The sequence below is a fragment of the Terrapene carolina genome, unplaced genomic scaffold, assembly GCF_002925995.2.
Source record: "Terrapene carolina triunguis isolate 2854851 unplaced genomic scaffold, T_m_triunguis-2.0 Scaffold558, whole genome shotgun sequence".
NCBI lineage: Eukaryota > Metazoa > Chordata > Testudines > Emydidae > Terrapene > Terrapene triunguis.
Window position 1 is genome coordinate 13,318,639 of NW_020664909.1, and position 23,869 is coordinate 13,342,507.

General features: G+C 43.4%; 1 protein-coding gene across 1 annotated transcript in view; it reads left to right on the forward strand.

Moving 5' to 3' along the window:
- CD247 (CD247 molecule) overlaps positions 1-12,455 on the forward strand; it is a 76,582-nt gene extending 64,127 nt beyond the window's left edge. The window contains exons 3-8 of the mRNA XM_026658975.1: positions 634-687; positions 3,899-3,985; positions 5,373-5,411; positions 7,407-7,463; positions 9,052-9,093; positions 12,390-12,455. Coding sequence (XP_026514760.1) covers positions 634-687; positions 3,899-3,985; positions 5,373-5,411; positions 7,407-7,463; positions 9,052-9,093; positions 12,390-12,455 — 345 coding nt within the window. The remainder of the gene's footprint in view (positions 1-633; positions 688-3,898; positions 3,986-5,372; positions 5,412-7,406; positions 7,464-9,051; positions 9,094-12,389) is intronic.
- Positions 12,456-23,869: the final 11,414 nt, after the last annotated feature.

The window sequence follows — 23,869 nt, forward strand, 5'->3', positions numbered from 1 at the left end:
GGGCAGGCCAAGGAGAAGTGTGTGTGGCTGGTTGCAAGAGTTGTGGAGATGGGAGCAAAAATATTCAGACTTAAGAGGAAAAATTTCAAACACCCCTCCCCAACCTATATAGCACCTTCTGCCATTGCACAGCCTGGGGATTTAAAAGGTGTCATTAGTTTTTTAGAGCTTGATCCTGCAGGGCGGGGCCCATGAAAGACCTCATTAATGCTAGCAGCCCTTGTCCTCATGAGAGACTTTCCAATAACGGACTGCATTCATTGGCTTGGAGCATGACGGTGACCCTGCCGTAACATGCCAGTGTGCACGTGCACAGTGGAGGAGAACACTCAGTAGGAAATCCTGTCTGTGTTTAAGCTTCCAAAGGGCTGTTGTAAAGCACCATTAAAAGCATGACCAATCCCTGAGAGTGGACTGAAATACAAAGGAAAGCTCCCGCGGAGAGCAGGGCAGGAATTTGTATAGTTTTTTGGCCCTTTTAGGCACCCCAGATGGCAAACTCTTGATGGCACTGGCAGGGCCACAGGCTGTTAGTCTGTAGGTTCCCCACCTAAGGTAAGAATAACTCCTCCAGGGGCTGTATCTACTATGCTGCTGTTGCCAGGTGCTCACTTTGCTTTCTCTCTCTTTCAGTTCAGCAAAGCCCCTGAATCCCCAGCACTGCAGGGCCAGAATGACGTGTATAATGTAAGTGACTGCTGCTCTTATGTCAACATGTTTTTAATCTGCTCATCCAGACATGCTCTCTCCTCTCCTCCTGCTGTCCTGTGAATGAGATGGCGTTTTTCTGGCCAGAAGGGTCTCAGGATGGGCTGGATGAGGCAGACTAATGAGGAACAATCACAAGTGGGCAGTGTAGTAGCTACAAGGGGAAGTGACTTCCCACTGGGGCTAGCTCTTAATGGCTCACCTTGGGGGAAACTTCCTTCTCACTCACCTGTTACCAACAGAACACTAGGACTCTGGTTTAAGGCTTGACTCTATTAATGTGCAGGAGGTGCACTTGGCATGTCCATTCACCAGAAGGGTAGGAGCAGTTAATTCTAGTGTTGAACTGGTGCTCTCCAGTTGGCAGATGCAGCCTGTCCAGTGCATGCACAGGGGCTGGGGTGTGGATCACAGAGTGCTGTCTGTGAGTCCATGAAACACACATGTGCCCATCTGCATATGCTTTCCTCTACAGAGGGCCTGACCCTGCAGTACTACCTCATACTGAGTAGTATGTACTTATTTGAGTAGCCTCATTTAAGTTGCCTGCATCTTTTCACTGCTCCGTGTGATAGGGTTTAGAATATGGATCTCTGGAATGCAACACTTTAAGGGTCAAATGTGAACTCTTCCCAGATTATTTATTAACTATTGCTTGAATGTAGCATTGTGGGTTGCTGGAAAGGGAGTTGACCATAGATGGTCTATAAGGTACCAAGTCTAACCTCTATGCTTATAAAGAGTACTCTAGTAATGGACCAGAGCACTACACTTGTAATAGTCATAGTACAGTATGTGGAGCTATTGTACAATATTATGTATTTTCACAAATAAGTGTGTTGTTTTTTTTTTAAAGACAGACAATGTCTCAACGTGCTGTTGATCTCTTGACAGGAATTTATTTTAGATTTATTAGAATTTTATTATTTTACCTTTAGAAATGAAGGAAGGTGGTTAAAGGTTTATAAACTAATATATTTACACTAATTGTACCTGTTCTCAGGTAAAGAGACTGGCTAATGCTGAGGGATCAATTTAGTTATATAGCTTTTCTTCTACACACTTGCACCCTGTCAGTTTCTCTCTTTGCTGATAGGAACAATATGGCACAGCACAGTGGCATGACTATCTTCCATTCAACCATGACAAGGCACTAGTATAGTAAACTCTTGGGAAGGGGAAGGGGAGGAGAGAGAGAGAGGTCACACTACCCTTGCTTAATTAACCAGAATTCAGCATCAGACCTAGAACAGGAACATCTTGTAGTGATGTTTTACCTGCCTCTCAGGCTTGATGAGACTAGAGTAAGTGGAAGAGCCTACTGGTCAGAGATTGATCCTGTCTTGAGCTGCAGGAAATGGATGAATTTCAGTGTAAACCGAGACTCACTGACCTACTGGGGTCCAGATCTAACTTCAAATACCCCCAGAGGTAACATTTGGAGGTTGGATTTTTATTTGACCCTGACAGCTGTCTGGGTCTGAATTTGGATCCAGCATTAGAATCCAAATGGTGGAAATCTCATTCCACCACGTTTGTTTGCTTGCTTGCCCACCTGCCCTCCCTCGGCCCCTGTTCCCCCACATCCCCTCTGTCTGCAGGGCCCCCACTCACTGCTCCTGTGTTTCTGAATGAGGCATCCACAAACCCCTTCCCATACCTGGCTTCCAGGTATTTGGCGCTTTGCAAGAGCTAGTAATTGACTTGATCCTCTTCTCCCCACTGAGGGAAGCCAGGGGCTGCAGCAGCAGCAATGTCTGCTCGCTGCGGGTGTGCCGCACAGGAACTGCACACCCAAAAACCTTTGTGTAGTCCCTGAGGTGGCTCCATTCAAAAGAGCCCAGGAAGGGTGGAGGCCTGTGGCTCTTCCTCCCAGAAGACAGCAAGGGTGAGTGTGGAATCTAATGGGAGGATGGAGCAAGGGGACCTGGGCAAGATCAGAGCTAGACCCCAGAAATAACTGTCCATTTCCAGGTTTTGGATTTGAATGGAAGATGGGGTGGGATCAGACATGCAGAATCTGAGCACCACTGGGGGGATTCTGGTTCTTCTTTAAGTAACAGGGATCACTTTATCTCCTGTGGCTCATGAGTCACCATATCGCCATTGGTCTAGTCATGTGACTTGCTGTGTATCCTAGAACATGGGAAGTACCAGACTGGCTCAGACCCATGGTCCTTCTTGACCAATATCCTGTCTTTTATAGTGGCCGATATCAGATGAAGAAGTGGACGATGCAAACAACTCCACAGTAGGCAGATGTGAGAATCTGCTCCTCATGAAATGTTTGCCTAGCCCAGATAGCTAGAGATTAGTTTAAGATTTGAAGCATGAAAGTGTTAGATCCTTTCCAATAATCTTTTTAACATTAACTGTTAATCTCTGAGTAGTCTTATCCATATAAATGTACAGTCTCTTTGAATCTTGCCCAGTGCTTGACCTCAACCTCAATCAGATGGCGACGGGATCATCTAATTGCTGAATGGATGAAAAAGTATTTCTTTTGTATGTTTTGAATTTGCCATCTTTCCAAGCCCACTGAATGTCCCTTCATTCTTGTGATATGAGATAGGGGGAACAGAAGCACCTGATCTATCCTCTTTTTGTATCATGCCTTATTTTGGGTACTTCTATCATGGTCCTCTCGTATTTGTCTACTTTGTAAAGTAAACAATCCCAATCAAGAGTGAGCTCAGGCACAAGGTTTCCTGAATTTACTGAATGCAAATCTTGACTTTTTAAAGGGGAAAAAAAATCAATGGTGTAATGTCGTGGCTGATGTAGATATGGCATCAGTGTATCTTCTATTAAATAGAATCAAATCCGCTCCAGTGTATGAGTATACATCCCCAGCTACTAGAGGGAGACAGTATAAAAGCCATAATCCTATTTCAACTAATGGTGATTTGCCTTTAGCTCTAGGGGCAGGGTCCTGTGGTTCTGGGGCAGGAAGGTCTGAATTCTAGTGGATAGACTAGCAAGCAGGGTGGCTGGTGCATACAGCCCTAGCTCATTAGTGTTGATTATTTTTCCTTTAACACTACTTCTTGGCTTATTTAACAGTTATAACTTGTACAGTAAATTGGATGTTGAACTAGAATTTCCTTCCAGTGTTAACTAAGCCAAGACCAAAGCTGCTTATTAGCAAAGTCTCTGTCACTCTGACTACTTTTCCTTTTTTTCATTGCAGAAATTGTCTCGTACAACCAGAGATGAATATGATGTTCTGGGAACTAAAAAGAGAGGCTCTGACCTTGAAATGGGAGGGAGAAATCAGGTAACTTCTTCTCACCTGCACTCTTGTTTAACTTTCCTTTTGTGCTTAACCTCTCTCAAAGATGTGCATGTACCCATTCACACGATGGCCTGAGTAGTGTGTACAGGGCACCATTATCCTCTGTTAGCCACGCACGTCTGATGTGCCATCTCTGCTGCCCCACACGACTTGTCCACAACCGGAGTAGATGCCTTAATGCTAAAGCAGGTTACTGGAGATTCTCAAGTGACAGTTTAACCTTAAGCAGGCTTTTGCAGCTGGCACGCTGCCGTGGTGTGGCTAGAATTGAGGGCTGCTGGATAGTGGCAGTGCGTCTTATTTAAAGGGCAACATAAACTGACTTGGTTCTGGAAATCCTGCACCAGCTCAACTTCTTGTGACGAGGGTCCTTCATGCCCTTAGCCACAGTGGGCATAGGGCTAGACGTATTTCACGTAACCCCCTGAAACCTTGCGTTTTGTTTTTTAAGCCAGCAGAGCTGGGCCAGCACAAACTGCACTCTAGATTGTTTGTTTGGTTCAGGGAACTGACCCAAGCTACGTGCAGTTTTGGCAGCATACCTGTGTCCATTCTAGGAAGGCATTGCTAGTAGAGCTCCAGGGCTGCTTTTTTTTTTTTTTAAATCACCTCCCTAACATAGCTGTGCCCGCAACAATCTTTAGCTTAACACGCCCCTTGCAGCGGAGTGTCAAAACACCCTGCTAGCTGCTCATGCTGCAGCCTGTAGTTAACACTCTTCATGTCTCTCACAAGGCAAGGGATGACCTTGGATAAAGACAGAAGAGTCCTAACAAAGCACAAGGCTGGAGTCTTTGATGTGCAGACTGTAAAATCTTCACCCCTGCGCCTTTCTTAGGAGCTCACAACAACCCAGAATAGGAAATCACACTCCATCTCAAACCCAACGGATGTGGGGGCAGGGCATACAGGGGCTGAGTGTCTCACTGTAGATCTGTGTGACACTTTAGCAAGTGCCAATGAAGTAACATAAGAGTCATAGTAACTGCACTTGCTGAGACCTCACTGCTGTTGGAGAGGAAGAGGGAGGGGACGCCTTCCCCTTGCTCAGGGTTTTCCTGCTGAGGACAGCTATGCAGATTAAGGGAGGAAGGATTAGGTTTCAGTAAGCATAAAAAATAAAAATAAAAAACAACTCCTTCACAGCAGCAGTAGCTCTTCTACCCACATCTGTCCAGGTGCCAGGCTGGAGAGCAGTATACAGAAAGATGGCAGTAATATGCATCCACTGTGTACATTGGATACATAGAAACAGGTCAGTACATAGCCGTAGCTATGAAAACGGCATGGTTAATACACAGCCATATGCACAGAGGTAAAGGATGCTGACACTATGTTGTATACTCAGCTCTTCCCCTTTGTTTTTCAGCAGAGAAGAAAGAAGTCGTCTCAGGACACAGTTTACACTGTGAGTAAATTAAGGAACTGCAGGGTGCTAAAGGCAGTGTTTGATACACACACTCTCCCTCTCCCTCAGCAATGTCTCTGTGCTGATGTTGTGGGTCAGGTTTTGGATATATTCCCCATGCTGGCACCTTTCCCCAAAATGAGTTAGACTGACCTGCTTCATAGGGGGAGGATGGGGACTGCACAGAGATATATGGCCTACCCCCTGCACTTACTGCCCTAGTCTATGGAATATTTTTGTTTCCAGCTGGCCCCCTGCCTGATCTCTCTGAAGCAGCATTGGCAGAACTTCCCTTGTAACTAACTGCATCCCCAGTGGCATCTTACTTGGGATACTGGTTCATTAACACAACCACAATGAAGGGGAACAACATCCTACCCTAGGGGGTAGCAGACAACAGTAGTGACCTGGAGAGTTAGCACTGGAGTCCTGCTCAACTTCTCCCTGGGTTTTCATCCTGTGTTGGGAATTTTCAGCTGCACTTGGGAGTCAATCGGTTTCCCTTACAGACTTTCAGCACCACCTGAGTTAGCAGGGCCCTGAGAGTTAGTAAATCCCTTCCCATAGCACATCCAGGAGGATATCCTCTTTCTCTGACCTTGCAGAGTTCCTTTTGCTCCCTCCCTCTATAGCCTGAGCAGTACCCTCTGCCTGGCCCTCAGTTCAGTTTCTCTCTCTAAATGGGGTGCCCTGAACCTTGGTGATATGGTGGCCACCTTACAGCCAGAGGAGCTGTTCTGAACCTTGCTTGACCCTGGGATTTTCTAGTGAAGGAGCCAATTACCACTTAGTTGAGTTGGTGCTATGATGAAGTACTGGTAAAATAAATAGTCTGTTCGATTCCATCCATGCTGCATATTCATTGGCTTGCCCCATGCAATATGCTATACAAAGACTAACTGTTCTGAGGTATAGAGGAAAACCCTGCACATAGTACTAATCGATCTTGAGATGCTTCATGACTACAGTCCAAGAAAAGTCATCTGGTGGTGTATGAGAATGAAACAGGTGGCTGAAGGCTAGCCAGACTCAGCCAGGATCTGTATGAGGGTGCTTTTACCACAGTTAGAAGTCCACGTGGAGAAACTGAACAGTTTCTAGTAAGAGTTGGAGTACACCACGGCTTGGCAAAAAGTCCCTTTTTATTTACATGGGTACTTAATGCATGTTCAGAAAACAGCCAGAGAGTGGCACCCTGCCGCATGCTTTTTGCAGCTGATGATGTGCTTGTGGGGGAGAGCAAAGAGGAAATGAAGGAAGATTTCAGAGAGATGGAGGGGCATACTTGAAAGAAATTGCATGAAAATCAGCTGCAATAAAACAAAGTATAGGGGCTGTAGATTTGATACCTTGCAGGAAGATGCCAAGACTAAGTCTGGAGGGCAGCCATTACTAACAGGTACAGAAGTTCAAGGACCTAGGTTCGATAGTAGAGGATAAAGGTGAGCTCAGCAATGAACTTAAGCAGAACAGGAAAGGCATGGACTAAATGGCGAATGCTCTGCAATAGGCGAATGCCTAGCAAATTGAAAACAAAGATATTGCAAGACAGTAACGAGGCCTGCACATTTGTATGGCTCCAAATTCTGGGCACTGAGGAAGAGAGAGAAGCAGATCTTGAATACAGTGGAAATGAATGCATTAAGCTGGATGCTTGCAGTTAGAAGGATGGAGAAGAAGAATGGAAGAACATATAGGAAACAGGATTTTTAAGTTTAAGAGAAGGGGTGGAAGACTCAGAGCCAGACATCATAGAAAAGGATTTGATTAGCTGTTGAATTTCCAAGAATCTGCATTAAGACAGACTGGAATGGAGAAGGTCTCAAAGAACCAACCTCATATAGTTGGAACTAAGGCTAGGAGTCGTCTGAGGGAGGGGAGGGATTAGAAGTGAAAGAGAGGGAAAGGAGAAACTCTGCAGTGGGGCTAAGGATATCAATGGGGCTAGCATGGCTTCTTACACTGCTAATGCTGTTCTCTAAATTTGGTTGCCAGTCTTTGCAGAAGGACAAGATGGGCGAGGCATACAGTGAAATTGGGAAGAAGGGAGAGGTGAGTGGTACCTTTCTTTTCAACAAGGGCAGGTATAATGATGCTAAGAATTTTCCATCCCATATAAGAGGTTCCCACTACAACACACATCCTCATGACTATCACATACAAGGTGAATTCCCGATTTAAAAAAAAAAACACCACCCCACTAAAGCAAGGATTGACTTCTTTCCAGTAGCAGCTGCAGTCTACTAGTGCTTTCCAAACAGCTAATACATTAAATATTGAAGTGCTTTGAGAGCTACTGATGAAAAGCATTCTACAAAAAACAGGTATTATTATTAATGTAACTTTTACTTTTCTGTTCATGACTTGAGTGCAACCTTAGAGGTTAGACAGAAGGTAGCATCCCATGGATACTAGAAACAAACGGTTACACCACTGCCTTTATGCAGGGCATTCAGTTCTGTGCCTGCAGAATAACTTCAGGGAAAAAATGAAATGTGCTGGTTTTTAAAAACCATTCTACTAATTTTCTTCCTTCCCAGCTTAATTTAAGTTTCAGTGGAAAGTCTGAAGAAAATCGGTGCTGTAGTTTCAAAGTTCTGAATGTTTAATACCAAGTGAATTTGGGAATATATATCTGTTTGCAGACATAATTGGAAAAAATCTGTTGTGCACGCTTGGGGCACAGTTTACAAGTGCTCCAGTTTCCCCTCTCAAACGAAATAAAGGCGCTCATGATTCTGGGTAAGGATCATACCCTTGCAGAGTTTCATCTCTCAAGCATCTTTATGGTAGTTCTTGCTAAAATTGTGTAGGTAGACTTGTTTTAAAAAATGTAAATACCCCTTTCCCGTCATTCAAACAGGTACGGGCCTGGGCTCAAAGTTCCAAACAAAAATTCACCCACAGAAAAAGACAAATTGGAGAATTTCATCCTCAATAAGAGTATTTGGTTTCAGAAAGCTGTGAAAACAAGGGCATTTAGTGTAAACTTTAACTTTAGTGGGCACTACAGCGGATAATGTTCACCTAACCCCCTCAGATGGGGGTGTGCATGCACCTTGTCACTCACCCTTTCGTACGTACATTGTAGTGCCCAAGGACTGCTGCAGCGACTCTTTGAAATGTCACACTTGGAAACCTGCATCTTGCATGATGCTGTGGTCAGCTGGTTGATCTGACAAAACACCATTCCAAGGGAAATGTTTCATTGATTGATTGACATCCAGGTCATAAGGCAGGTTTTTCTTCTGAAAGCCGAGAGAGACAGACAGCGGTGGGGCTATTTACATGCATGTCATTTTACTGAATGCTGTCTGAGTTTGTTGTTTCCCAAGGGGCCCATGAGTGCTTCCTTTGCATCAGAAGCTGTTCACAAAATTAACGCTGGGTGAATAGCTGAAGGTTAGGAAACTTACTGCATTGTCCTCTGTATTTAATAGAGTGCAGAGTCACTTAGCCCCCACATGGCATGCAGCAGTCACCACCTGAGAAATGAGGGCTATTTCTTAATTGTATCTAGCCTATAAAATAAGAGGCACTTTTGTGAACACTGTATATTGAAATACAGTAAATCACAGCACCCCCACTACATAAAGCAGTAGTGGCTATTAATCCATGGCTTCTCTTTTACTTCCCAAAGCACCAGAGGCGGCGAGGCAAAGGGAATGATGCTGTCTACCAGGTAGGGAGTGCGTGCATAGCAATGTTCTCATCCAATTCAGTGATTTGATTGCAGCTCCTAACTGTATGTCTAACCTTTGTTTGCTAATGGATGATGCTAGGGGGCTTCAGAGTGTCTGTCTGACCAGAGGTGATGTGCTGCTGCTACTTCAAAGCTAAGACCACCCCACTGTAACCCTTGGTTAAAAGTAGCCCAGATCACCTTGAATGTCCCTGCTCTTTGGATTCGCTAGCAGGAGAGGGAGCTGCTCTACACTAGTGCCAAAACTCTGGCAGCTGGACTTCCTAGAAGCATCATTTGCTGCCTCTGTCTGCTCTATAGCCTCTGCCCAGATAGGTCGGCTGTAACATGGAAAGGACGTGTCTGGTTGTTCTTGAAGTAGCCCGAATTACCTGCTGTGTAATATGACCAACTGTTGGTGAATGGCTGCCTAGCATCTGCAGCGACTCAAAGGTAAAATCAAAAGCTTAGTTCTCCTGGACAGCTACGGTCAACAAGCAGCTTTCGTTATCTTACAGAATTGAACAGGCGGGTTCATTAGGGGATTTTCTTTTGCACATGTGGCATTGACCACTCGTGGAGAGGGTAGGGTAGCAGCAGGGAGTGGAACCAGCACTGCAGCACCAGCTCGAACTGGTAGTTTTACCTGAACCAGAAATGAAAGAAAAAAAATTGGGCGAGGGGTTTAAAATAAAGGTTCGGCATTTTTAAGCTCAGTATTTTAAGCTATTGGAACTTATTTTCATGAGACAAGAAACGGGCCTGGCTTGAGGCTTGTCTACACTAGAAAGGCTGTAGCACTTCAGTGAAGACGCTGACAGGAGAGCGTCTCCGGTTGGCACAGGTCCTCCATCTCCCCAAGAGGCGGGAGCTATGTCGAGGGGAAAAGCCCTCCTGGCGCCAGAGCACCGTCTACACCATGAGTTAGGTCAATATAACTGTGCTGTAGCGACGCACTTCAACCAACCTACGTTGCTGGTGTAGACCAAGCCCTAGTGTAAGGAGACAAGTCCACAAGCATAGGGAGGGAGAGGAGCAGCTTAGGAGCTGCCTGTACACCACATGAGGCAGCCGGGGGCCCAGAGATATAGGAAGCATTGCTGGATATTTGTATGTGCCAATAAAAACCCAGGGCGGTGAGTCCCAGAGCCCAGGTCAGCTGGCTCAGGCTGAAGCCCAGGCTTTGAGACCGGTTTCAGAACCAAAACATCTACACTGCTACTTTTAGCCCCACCACCTGAACCCTGTGAGCTCATTGGGCTGGGCTCTGAGACCCTGTGCCATGGGTCTCTTATTGCTGTGTAGATGCACCCTCTGAGGTTCCCCTGCAGGGAGAGAACAGGTGGAATGCTCCCTGGTCCTAGGAGTTAGTAACTTTTCAAGCTCAAGGGAAAAAGGTAATAGCTCTCCATCCCCTGGGGCAATGCATTCCTTCAGATGCTCCCCCTGAGGCAGGGCCCATGCCCTAAACTCACTTACCCTTTCACTGCAGAGGTCCCATATAGGAAAGAGCAAATGGTCAAAGATGTGATCGGAGGGAACTAAAACAAAGTGTTCATGAAAAAATTTAACATGAGTTTTCTGTTAAAGTTGAAAAATAAATAAATGGTCAAAATAAAAAAAAAGCTTCAATTTTAAGTTTTAACTCTTTGAATTTACTTCCACCAAGACTGAAATTTGATGTGAATCAGTTCAAAACAGTAACCAAACTTTGTTTTGTTTTGGTGGCTTGAAGCAGAACTGAACTGAACCAAAATGTAGACTTGACCCCGCCCCCGGATACCAGCCCCGATGCCCTACTCCAGTCCTGAAGTTTATTTGGGCTCTTGGAGGAGCCTGGCAGATGTATTAAAGGCACTGAAGCTCAGATGATCATCTTATATTCCCTAGGGAAGTTCCTCATGGAGAGTCAAGGTGGGGGAACAGGGGGGAAAAGAGAGCTTTTTTTCCTTCTCTCCTACACTTAACTTCCGGTGAGCAACTTTGTCATGGTGGTCATACTTGTAGCTGAGGACTGAGTGGGATCTCCCTGAGAAACTTTCTCCACGAAGGCCTTAGTTGCAGGCTAGATCGCTACAGATTCCCCAGTAGTAGAACAGAACATTTTTGCTGAAGCGGAATGGAGACTGACTCATGCTACAGCTGGGTCGTTGGGTTACTGGCTTGGGATGTGGGACACCCAGGTTAAAGTCTCTACTGGGCCTGATTTGCAATGAGCTGGGGTAGGAAAAAAAAACCTGATCTCAATCAGGCAGAACAAAGACTTGAACCTGGGTCTTCCACATCCCAGGTAAACATAACTTACACAGACCCATACCTACTTGAAAAGTTGCCATGAACCTGAATTGTCATCGGCTGGTCAGCTCTAACCAACCGCAATGATTTTGTTCAAGGCCGGTTTCAACTAGGCCCTTGTGAGATTATAGACTCTCAGAAAGGTAGGACTGGATGGATGACCAAGTAAACCTATGAATGTTCACTATCAGCCAATGAGCTAAGAAACATACCTTTAAAGCGGCACAGAGCATCTTGCTTTTAGCCAGTATCTACAGCCTGCAGGAGTCCCCAGCAACTCGTTGCTCAGTTAGCTGTAGATGGAGCCTTTGGGCCTCAAGTACCCCAGAATCTTGTGTGCTGGTTGTTCGTCACTTTAGTATACTGTTGCAATCAATGCAAAGGATGCTGGGACAAGTAAAGTAAATAAAGCTGAGTGGTGCCAAAGACCATTTTGGAATAGAAAATCAGAGGGGTTGAGGTGGACTGAGCTGGGGAGAAAGGGATTGATGAGCACTCTTCCATCTGCAGTGCTGCTGCCATACCAAATGCACTAGGCTGGTGGCAGCAGTTGGTGTTAAACTCAGGTGTCCTGGCCAAATTCCTACTTGGGTCAGTGCAGAGGGAAATTTAGGCAGAATGCACTTTCAGTTGGCTATAGCTTATTGCGGTGTGTAGCTCTACCTTGCTGACACATTGTCCACCATTCAAACATAGCCACGATGTGAGTGAACATGCTGCTGCTGAGGTTAGTATTGTAAAGCACTGTGTGAGCTTTCAGGAGGAGTTACTAGAGCAATGTTTGTCATTAACCCGTATTCAGCATGCATCTTACCTCCAGGGTAAACTGACGACCATTGACCTTTCATCTTCAAGGGAAATAGTGATTTGAACAAGTGCCTCATCACTGTTACAGAACGGATTAGTGTGCTGAACACCCGCTTCCCACTTCAGGCAAGACTAAAGGCAGGCGATTGGGTCCAAGGTCTACCTCATCCACCTTACCCTCTTTCTTCTTTCAGGGACTCAGCTCCGCAACCAAGGACACATATGATGCCCTCCAGATGCAGCCGTTGCCCCCTCACTAAGTGGCATTCGTGCAGTGGACGGGCAAGACTGAGACAAGTCCAGATGCTTTGGGCGAGGAGAGAAGGGAAACAATCATCACTCCAAAAAAGGCCATTCAGTCAACACCCATTTTTTCAGGGCTGCAAATTATATATGTGTGGTTCATTGCACAAAGTAGGACAAGTCTGGATTTAGTTCCCCTCCTCCCTTCCCCCCTTCAAAACTATACAATCTCAAGCTTTAGCTTTTAAATGTACATATCTGTAAAACTATTCCTAATGATAGTGGCTGTTTTTGTACCAGCAAGTGTTGGGCAGGAGACTAGGACGTTGGGTTCTCTTCCTCCTCCTCACTGAGCTGGTTTCTCTGGCTATTTAAAATCCCCCCAAAACTACACCCTATTTACCCACCTCACAGGTGGTTGACATTTAATTACTGGCTAAAGCACTTTTAAGGTCCTCGAAAGGAAGGTGCTATAGCTACACCCAGTATTATCTACAGGAAGACTAATCTGCATCAGCATAACGATGGCAGTCTAGCGCCAATATTTTTCTGCTGTAAATTTAGCTTTATTTCTAAGTTGGTTTTAGGTGTGGAGAGCTGTTCTTACTGTAAATGACGACATGTTTCTAGAGTGAAAGACAAATGCTAAAAGCAGGCTCTACCTTGACAGTGTGAGGAGGATTCAGTGCTAGGCTGCAACAAGCAATCAAGAAAATAACATCCCAGTGTGACCAGCTCTTGCAGCACATGGACGCATCCAGAAATGCTAATGGAAATATATGAAAGCTAGGACTCCTTTACCAGCGAGGTTCCATGGTAAAAACAGGAGTGGTGCAGCATATACATTATGCTCGAGAACACTGGGAAAGTTGGGATTTAATTAAAAAGGGAAGTTTTTTAATCGACAATCCAAAACTTGACTTCTCTCTTCCCTCACTGTTGCTCAATCCACACAATTTTTTAAGGGATATTCCTTCCCCACTTAAAATACAGCGCCGAAGTATGTTCCTGTTATATAAAACAATGCCAACAAGCGATGAGTATTTTGCTAAGGGAAGTGTACAAAAGCCGAAAGAAATGTAAGAATTTTTAAATACCTTGCAGGATAATTTTAAAGATGAGGAGTACAGATTCAACACAAAGGTGATGGTGGCTCAGCAATTCAGATGTTTTTTGATGAGGTAATAAAATGGATGGGGAAGCCATGGATGTGTAAATGTGTTTAACTGAGCCGTGTGCCAGTCCTGCTGTTGCTATCCTGCCACAAGGGCTGCCTGCACCCACCTGAACAGTCACAATTGTGATGTCAAACTAAGCCAGGCTGGACAAGGTTAGTACTTGCTGGAAGGCTGCCATCCAACTATTGCTGAAATCTGTGCTGGTGGCAGCAATATCTTCAGGCCTGGTCTGTATGTAGGTATTTTTTTGCACTGCTTTAATAATGATATTGGTTTAGAAACAGGTAAAATTACTGAAATGAGCTATACCAATATAAGCACCTTTTATAGTGATATAAATGCATCTGCAGTGGGGTGTTGGTGGTTCTACCACATTTTTTTGTACCACCTGAACTATATAGTTTCTAAATCAATATAAATACTGGCGACAGACAAGCCCCTTACATTGCGGGCCCTCTCAAATATAAATTTTTGGACTTACTATTCCTGTTGTGAGACAAAATGATTAGAGGCATGGAAAGATGGAGTAAAGGGGATATGCTAGAGTGTCCGCTAAAATAACGAACTGAGAAGGTAAATCCAATACTCATACTTACCCCCTTTCATAATACAAGACCAAGCTGCCAGTCACTGAAATTAGAAAACATTGCGTTTACAACTGCCAAAAAGAAATTGTTATATACAACACAAATAAGCTAGGACCTAACAGCTATAGGGCAGTAAAGCCTAGAGTTTCATATGAGATTTTTTAATATGTGCTAGGGAATAAGACAACCACTAACCTGGGGGAGTTAACAAGAAAGTTCCCCTTTATGCTGTCTCTAGCTATGGGAGGATGTTGGCTCTCAGAAGTTCCCTCTAGTATTTCTTCCAGGACTCGCAAGGCATCGAATCTGCAAGGTGGTTTGAAGACTAACAAACTGGCTTTTGGCAGAGGGGCTGGCCCTGGTGCTATGCACATGGTAATTGCATCCTTTCCCATTTTCCAACTTCAGTCTTTACATTCAAGAACCTTTGTCCACAGTCCCAAGAAGACAACCCAGGCTGCTGATTCTCTTTTAAAAAAGAAGAGAGTGGACAATGCAATGGTGGCAGAGCAAAAGCTTCTCGATGAGAGCTGATCACCTGCAATATCCTGCAGTCTGTTCGGCACAACTGACAAATAGCAAGAGGGAACATCTCTCAGGCCCAGCTTGGTGGATCTGAGGAACAGAAATAAGGAGATTTTTGCCCTCCAACTATTGGCGTATTTAAAAACCACAAACAAGTACATACATGTTAAAACACTTGGAAAATGGTTTAATGATGTTTACAACAGAAATGAACTGTACAGTTACAGTAAGTTTAATATATATAAAAAATTACAGCAGACAAATGCATCTACACAAAATCTACCATTTCATCCTGATTCACTGTAATCTACACAATCTCTCAATGCCTACAGCCACCTGCAGGCAGCCACTGGGAAAAAAAATAAAGGGCATCTTTAAAGAAACAGCATCCCTTTTATCCCCCCCATCAAGAAAAAGATATCAATTAGTTTCAAAATCATAGGGGTCTTTCACATTTCAGTCTCAAGACCAGGTGAGAATGTATTTCATCTGGGTACAAGTATCGCATTAAGGTCCCTGACTTCAAGTGTTCAGCTGACCCCCGGTGTACAAGTGATAGTATAGGAGGAGAAGTGAGAAAAAGGGTTAACACCCAGACTGCTAATTTATCTTTGGCTGAAGAGACGCATAAAAGGATCCCCCCACAGGCTATTCACTATTCACAACTCATTGCTTCATTAAAAGTTATTGGCCAGCTTCAGCTGAAAGGTTTTTTTCCCAAATTCCAACTTTTCACTCAAAGAGAAACTGATGTTTTCAAACTAATGTGCTTCCAAGCTTTTTCTTAAATAAATCTCAGGCCACTTTCTAACTGCCCCCCCCCCCCCAAAAAACAACAACGGAAAACACCCTTTTACCCAGTTATGTAAAAAGTAAATTCAGGTCTTTAGAAAAATTAAGGATGCTGTCTCCTTAAAAAAGAAATAAGGAATCCCAGCTGGGAATGGCAGTCAGTGAAAATGCAATCCAAATTGACAGTCTGGTGGAAGGTTCATTATGGAATATTATGTACACTTTAGAACTTTTTAATTCTTTTTAATTATGAACACCTAGGCAGTGAAAACTGTTATGTTAATACATACATAGACACACCCAAAACATACAAAAATACTATTATTTCAAACTACTAAGAATAGGACAGTTCAGTTATCTCCATGCTATGACTTTAAGAGCATTACACTGAAACAAACAAGAATTTAAACGACAATTCTTTTAATATCCCAGAAATATACCAAAATATACATCTAAGCTTTGGAATTACTGAGGTTAGACTAATGCAAGTGCTGGGTAATCGTACTTAATACACAAGTCTAAGGTTCTGCAGGAAAGAAATTATCTTTGGTATCTGCATCAGGCTAATATTATTAACATTTGGATTTTGCTTTGGGATAGAGCTTGTATGACCCTAGAACCAAACACCCCCCAATCAACTGAGATTAAAAAGATCCATGTATAAAGTTCCTTCATTTGCAATCCCCCCCAAAAGTTAAAAAGTCACAGGCATCTACCTAGCATAAAAGGTTGAGAAATACAATGCATAGTTGCACAGTGGTGCTGCAAAAATAATAAAAATATAGAAAAAAAGAAACTAGAGGAGAAATGAAAAGCTTTTTCTTCTTTCAGAGATTTCTCACAACAGGACAGCCTCTTCCAAGCAGTTACGGGGGGGGAGGGAAAAAAGCTAAGAAGTGCACCTCAGCGTGTATTAATCAACATCACCCAGCCCCCAAAGGGTTAAAGCACCTATCAGAGCAGCCAATCATGCACCAATGTCTTCAGCTTCTCAACCAATCTGTGGAGTCCCATTGGCTGCAGCAACCCATCTGCTCTCCCAACCCACCTTCCCAGTGGCTGCACCCTGGGTTTTTGTGAGCTTAAAGAGCAAGTTTCCTCCACAACACATTAGCAAAGGGTGGGATGGAAATTGCCTGGATCAGGTTGAGTCCATTTTGCTGTGGAAGAGCCACACAGTGTCGGGCCATGGGAAGCCAGGCATTCCACTTTAGCAGCCTGCTGGGAACCCCCTTCCTCCTCTACCAGGGCTGGCCTCACAGATGGGATTGCTGAAGACGCCCCTTTGTCTTTGGTTTGTTTGTTTGTTTTGAGTTTATACAATCATTAGGAAATCTTTGGTTTTGGCTGGAAATTTTAAAAGAACAAAACAAAACAAAGAAACCGCCCCCCCCGGCTTATAGCAGCGCACCGTGACCTGTCAACGCTTCTCTTTCCCATGGGGGTGGAGGAACTACATTCAAAGTAAAGGTGGAAGGGATCAAGGATGCAGCTTCTGGACAGCCCGGGGGATACAAGATTGTCAAATAATAAAGAAGAAAATTAAATATTTGGAGAATTTTCTTTTTTGGTCCTTTTTTTTTTGTTTTTGTTTTTAAAAGGATGAGTAGTGTGTGCGCAGCACTCAGCTGAAAGAAGCCTTCAGGGACCTGCCTGGCCCTGGAGTTTCAGTGAAGTCCTGACACCAGGAGAGCGGGGAAAGGCAGTTGTGGACGTTTCATGCACAGATTGGAGGGAGGGTGCCTTTGGATATTCACAGACTAATCGAGAGGACCCCTTGTAACCAAAAGAACTAGGAGAAGATTGCAATTTGCCCTCATTTTGCAGTAGCTTTTAAGCAGCGACATTCAGAGGCTTTAGGGGGTCACTCCCCAGGTTGCAGGTCACGGGCTGCTATATGCCAGAGTTCAACGTTAATCAAGGGAGGGAGGGCAGACTTGGCAACTCTGTAGGGTTTGGAGAAAGTTAAAGCAAGTTACTCAGTTACGAGTTAGAAATGAGGTATACGACAGCTCCTGTACCTGTGGCGGATAAACACCCCACACCTAGCCTTAGACACTACTGCAGAGGAAGGAAATGGAACAACAGCAGCACTGGCAGGCATGGAGATGGCTACTGCACTGATCCTTCCGATAGACAGTGGGCACGTGATGCTCTCCAAGGTGATCAGCACTTGCCCCCCCACCAGAACTGCCCTATTCACATTACTCCAAACCAATGACGGGCAGTTCTGCAGTGCCCCTTTCCTCTCCCTGTTGCAAAATGAGGGTCCAATCCTGCTCCCAGTTCTCAAAAGGTAGCAGAGCTGGGCTATGAGTCTGCATAGGTGTCTCAGCTTGCTGAGATTTCATCCTTCAGCTCACTTGTGCAAAGAAGGTACCAGGACCAACACAGTGAGGGAGACCAGGGGGAAGGACTGATTTTTTTTTTTTTTTTAAATCTAAACTGCCTTGTTCTGAAGGACACTATCAAGGGTGCTGTGTTTGATTTTTATAAGAGCTTTCATTTCTCAAGGGGGCTGTGTGATTTCCATGGTTTATGACTTGGCATAAATAGTTTCCAGTGTCCTGGATGGAGCCAAAACAGGATCCTCTTTGTTTAATAATTAGGATTTCTATAGCACCATAGCATGCCAGCACCATCCATAACATTAGAACAGCTCAGAGAATAATGTTTGTTAACTAGATGCTGCTACAAAAATCAGCAGGGGGCAATACATAATTTTAGTGGGTCCCACAATATTAGATTGAGAATTTTGGGGGAGGAGGAGGAGGTGGTTAGTTCTTGGGGACAGAGTGGAGGATTAAACATTATTTTATGGTCTATATAAAACTCTGGAAGGAAAAATTCCCCAGCAGACTAGAACAATTTTAAGGTAAATTACATTTTTGGCCTGAGCTATTTGACAATGTCTTGCTTGGTAGAGAGATGAAATAAGGCAGAGGGGGTGCTCCAGTCCTGGGGCAGAACAACTCAGTAGCACTAAGGAATCCCAAAGGATATCACCCTCCCTTCCCTCGCCCAGGTTGTTTCATTTCCTTCCTCAGATTTGTTTACCTTAAAGCACACCTTGTTTTCCACATCTTTTGTTCCAAGTGCTCTTATAATTGAGAAGTCATTTCTTCAATATCCCTATTACCTACCTATAAATCTATCTAGCTCTTTGAAAAGTCACACAATATTAATACCACTTTTACATAATGTCAGAACAACAATTCTATTAGTAAAGCTTTCAGTGAAGTTCTGCAACCCGATTGGTTTCCGGAGGAAGAGTAGCTGGACAATTCATCTATTTTCCACCCTTTCCCTTTCTTCACAAGCGTTCGCCAGGTTCACTGATAAAACAACTCAACCCAATAGCACAATACATGACAATGTACATGGCTATTTTGGGGAGTAAAGAAAGGAGTTTCCTGGGTCCCCCATCTTTAGAAGAGAAAGACAACACATGCAGGATGTTGGAAGGGACTCTGACCTTGGTACCACTGCTTCCATATTTGAAGGGAAGAAACAGTTTTTCCTATTTCCAGCAGCAACTGAGACCTAGGCTGCTGCATTGAGCAATCCCCATATGCAGTTTGTCCTCACAGAGCCAAGACATCCCTGTGCACAAAAAGGTGGCAACACTCACAGGAGACGAGATCCTTACAGAAAGGGACATCCACCCAAAGCGCGAAAAAGGCCCAGCTTTTCCTCTTATCTGCTCTGACAACAGCAGAGCTGACGACTCATCAGTGCCTTTGGTTCTCTACCAAGCCATTGGAAATTCTCCCATCCCAATGGAGCTCTGAGCTCCTTAGAAATTCACCTCTTTAGATCCACACAACCACTCAAAAACTCACTCACTCACCTCCTCACCCCCACCCCCCTTTAGGGAAGTTGGAAGAATGGAAGGGATGCCTTGAAGTCAGGATGGAAGAGGCTAGGAATTCCTCCCAAGTCATCACCACTTCCCCCAGTACTCCCACCCAAAGCCAAGACAAACACCATGAGAGGAATGCACCTCCCTCCTCCCCAAACACCCCTCCCCCCAGACTGACTCACAGTATTTCTATCCTTTCAGGTACACCAGCCAGGTGCTAGGAGCAGGTTAGCTTTCACTTCTCAGTTTGGTTTTTCTTTTGTAGTTTTTGGTCTAGACAGGATTAGCATTGCTATTAGAAAAGGAAGTGTTTAAAAAGTTTTCCACCTATTATCAAGCACTACAAGCCCTACATTCAGTAACAAGACAAGGGGGATAAAAGGAACCTGTTTCATTTTTGCTCTCTCAGTTAGATTAAGATGCAACAACTGTTCTCTCTTTCCCAAACTTAAATGCCATGGCCCCAATTCAGCCCTGGTGCAACTCCACTGGCTAAAATGGATTTATACCTGGGCTGAATCTGACCCAATATCTCCATCTCCTCTCTCCCAAGCTCCCAATATATACACACCTTGCCTAATCTTTAGATCCCTACAAAGGCCCTTATTATTCGTAAGGAAAAGGCAGGGAGGGAGGGGAAAGCAGGTGTGCACCTAAAGGACCCTGAACAGCCACCCAATCAGTAACCTGCATGCCATCATGTGCTGTGCTGCAGATTAGACCACAGATAAACCAACCAAACAACAATCCCAAACCCAGGAGCAACAAAATGTTTCCTTTGGCAAGACAGATACAAGGAAAAAAATTCATGAGCAACATTTTCCTTCTAACAGAGTCAACTCCCTTCGCTCCGCCCCCACCCAACATCCACCCCCCCCACCCAACCCTATAAAGTTGTAACCTATCAACAGGATCTCAAATACATACAGCATAATCATGTTTATCAATCATAATAAACATCAGTTCAACTAAACTCTACAGCTAGAATTATCTCCACTATTTATAAAGTTTGTTTTTCTCTTCTGATTTTTCAGTTTAAAACCAGTTATGTGACAATGCTAAGCTATGCTGAGGTATTTTATGAAGGTGCCAGAAGCCAGCTGCTACCCACAAGCATTGTTCTCACAGCTCTGTGGTGCTACCTCTTACTGAAGGAGGGGGAGGGAAGGGCAGGAGTGGGACACAGATTATTCCAGTTGGGGACCCTCCACTTACTCAGGGACAGGAACTGAAATGTCTCCCAAGGAGATTCACCCAAGCAAAGCATGCTTTGCAGGGAGTATTGGCATAAAGCCCAGGAGATGCTCCATGAACAGAAATTTAGTCAGAAAAGCCATATCTGGTGCGTTTGACATACCTGACCACACCAATCTATTCTGTCAAACCACATACTCTCTCCTCCCCAAGAATAAAACTATCTGTAGTTCCACTGCAGTCTCTAAAACCCTCCAGATGGAGTCCCCAGGGAATGAATGAAAGAGTAGTCTGTTCATTCAGGGTATGGGCATGCATATGAGAGAAAGAAAAAGGAGGACAGAGTTGGATTAGTACAAGTATGCAATCAGATTGACGTCTGAATTGTACTGGTTAGGGATGAAAGCAGGAATGTGTGTACATAGCAAACTGATAGGAAGAATAAATGAAGGCTCAACATTACTACCACCTTAATCATAGACAGGATAGAGTCACAAAGCAAGTGGTAATTATTCCATTTATCCTCCTCGTTGATGATGAAAGTCAGAAGAGAACAATCATGTTTCTATATTGTACTGTCCGTGTGTATAGCTATATGGGTGCATGCACGTGTATACACATTTCATTCCTTTCAATGCTCTTTGACGTAAACTGCTTTTAGGTTTATAGAATCTGATCCTATTCTGAATGGGTTGCAATACATAAGATACTGAACATAATAATTTGCAAATCATGAGTCAAACAACAGATTTGCATTAGATTAGAAAAAAGAGCAGATGACACTATATCCACATGCAATGCCTGTATCTTAACAATACACAAAAAGAAGGGTGGTTGTACCAAAGACATATGCAAGTTAAATGCTCTGTAAGATAGGAGATCCATTGTCAAATGCCAAAGACACTCTATGATCTGATCCAACTCCCACTGGAGGCAAGGGAGACTCCTACTGACATCAATGGGAGTTGATTTTGACTCCTCTAAAGAGCAGAACCAGTGCAACTGAACTTCTTGAAGTGTGAATTGTTTTAACAACTTTCTGGGTCATATTTTTGTAACAACTGGCTAACAAATCCAGAGCAGGCTGGTTACAGATGGATAACTATATAATGGATGTATTCATCAACCAGTCAGATTCCTCCTTTGATAATGTCCAAGAGAGAGTATATAAAAGACAGAACTGAATTTATTCTCAATATATATATATGTGTGTGTACACACACGTACATACAAACTTAAGATAATCCTATTTTTCCTCAAGACAGTAGAATTCAGTTTAACTGGCTATAACACAGTTAAATGGACATGTTAAGCGTTTATATTTAGGATTTTGCCCAAAGATAACCATAAGATAATTGGAAATGCTATTTTTTTTTTAACCAAATGTCATCAATAGCTAGGATCTGATGTAGTATTTAGTTTGTCCCAAAGCCTCTATTTCCATTACAAAAAGAGCTCCTTTCTGACAATTTTGTAAAGTACGGTTTCAAATTGGGACGAGAACAATTTTATTTAGTAAAATATTAGGTGTTGACAATTAAGGTAAATTGGAAGTTGTTTTAATGGTGCCTCCATTATATGGCTCCAGCTGCAATGGAGCTAAGATGTTCTGTTCTTTTATGAAAAAAATGGTCTTTGTTTTATTGAATGTTACTCTACTCCAAGAATATGCTTCACAGAGGACTTAGCACTTCTGCACTTTCAACACCTCAATCAGGAGGAAAAATGGAATCTGCTCCAGTGGACTGTTGGGTACCTTCTACTTAAAGCAATAGAGGAACAACAAAAATCTAACTCTTCAGTGATGTTCTTTATAATAGTAGCTACTTATTTTCAGAGGCCACAACTTAAAGGTATGGATGAACCTATGCTTTATGCTGTGTGACCTCAGAGAAAACAGTAAATCACTATCACTGACCTAATCATTGTTACTGATGTGCAGGGAGAATTCTCTCAAGTTGTTTTGGTAACAGACACTCTTCTGCTGCCCCCTGAGAACAAGGAGAGTCTCTTATTCCATTTTTTTTTTAAAGTTGCCTAAGTTATTTTGATTTTTAAGAAGTCCATTGGAAAGACACCACCCATAGATCCAAGTTATATTGTTTTCATTTAATCTATAGACTAAAATAACGTCCTCCCACGCTGTACAGGGAAGAAGATCAAGAAAGGGATGAGGGTGGAGGGGCAGTGGAATGCTCAATCAGCACAAAGGGAAGGCCATTATAACGTGAGTTCATATATTGTTCCTACTTCTCTTGAGATTAATATCAAGATTTGTTACCCCAAAAGGGGTAACAAATGATTAAATGCATTTCCAAGTAAGTTAACATATGTATTACATACATCCTGAATGTTTTCTTTAGAAATCTCTCCATTATGGCCATAACAGCCAGTTCACTTCCAGGTGAAATTTAAAGGTGTAATTTTTGAAGCCTACAAGGGTATGTGATTCAAATTACTGAAGAGAATGTCTCCATTTCTGGTCTCTATCACAACAGTTAAAATCTGGTGGATGGTCTTATTAGTGACTTGAACACAGATGTCCAGTATTACCAGCAGAGCATTTTCATATGAGGACCCTCTACTTTCCATTGTGTTCCCACTGATAGTCCATCAGAGCCCAAGTCTTATGGTCTTCATGGCAAAGTGGTTTTTGGGGTCTGATATGGCTTTTAATTAATTTGTGTGACTTTACTTATTGAAGGCAGAGGATTTGTTTGAGTAGGTCTGGGGCAATGATGTGTTGTCATGAGTCTCCCAATTAAAACAATTTTTTAAATGTAAACTATATTGTACTTAGGCTCTGAGCACGATACAAAACTATTATAAACCAGGATTTTTCTTATGTAGGGAGTATATCTCAGTACTAACTAGTACAGGGCATGTGTATACATACACACACGAACATACACACACACATGCATGTTATATGTAGCATTCCTGCATATACACTAGGTAACAAGTCAGTAAAGAAATGAATACTTTTTTAACTGGCTTAGGATTCCTCACAAAATTCACATTTGTCAGGAGACTCCATCTAAGGGTGAGTATGTGCATGTGTGTGAACAGTACATGAATCTTTCATCCCCTAACTACTGGGGCAGAGGTCAACTGGGTGGGTCAGATTTGTCTGAACCAAACCTGAATGAGTTCTCTACCAAAATTCACATGAGCACCACCTTTTAAGACTTTTTCCTGAAGAAACATTTATGTATCTCCCCTTCTCCATATCTTTTTTGGGAAGGTGTTTATTTCTTGTGTTTCTTCATACATATGTCCCTCCCCGGGCCTAA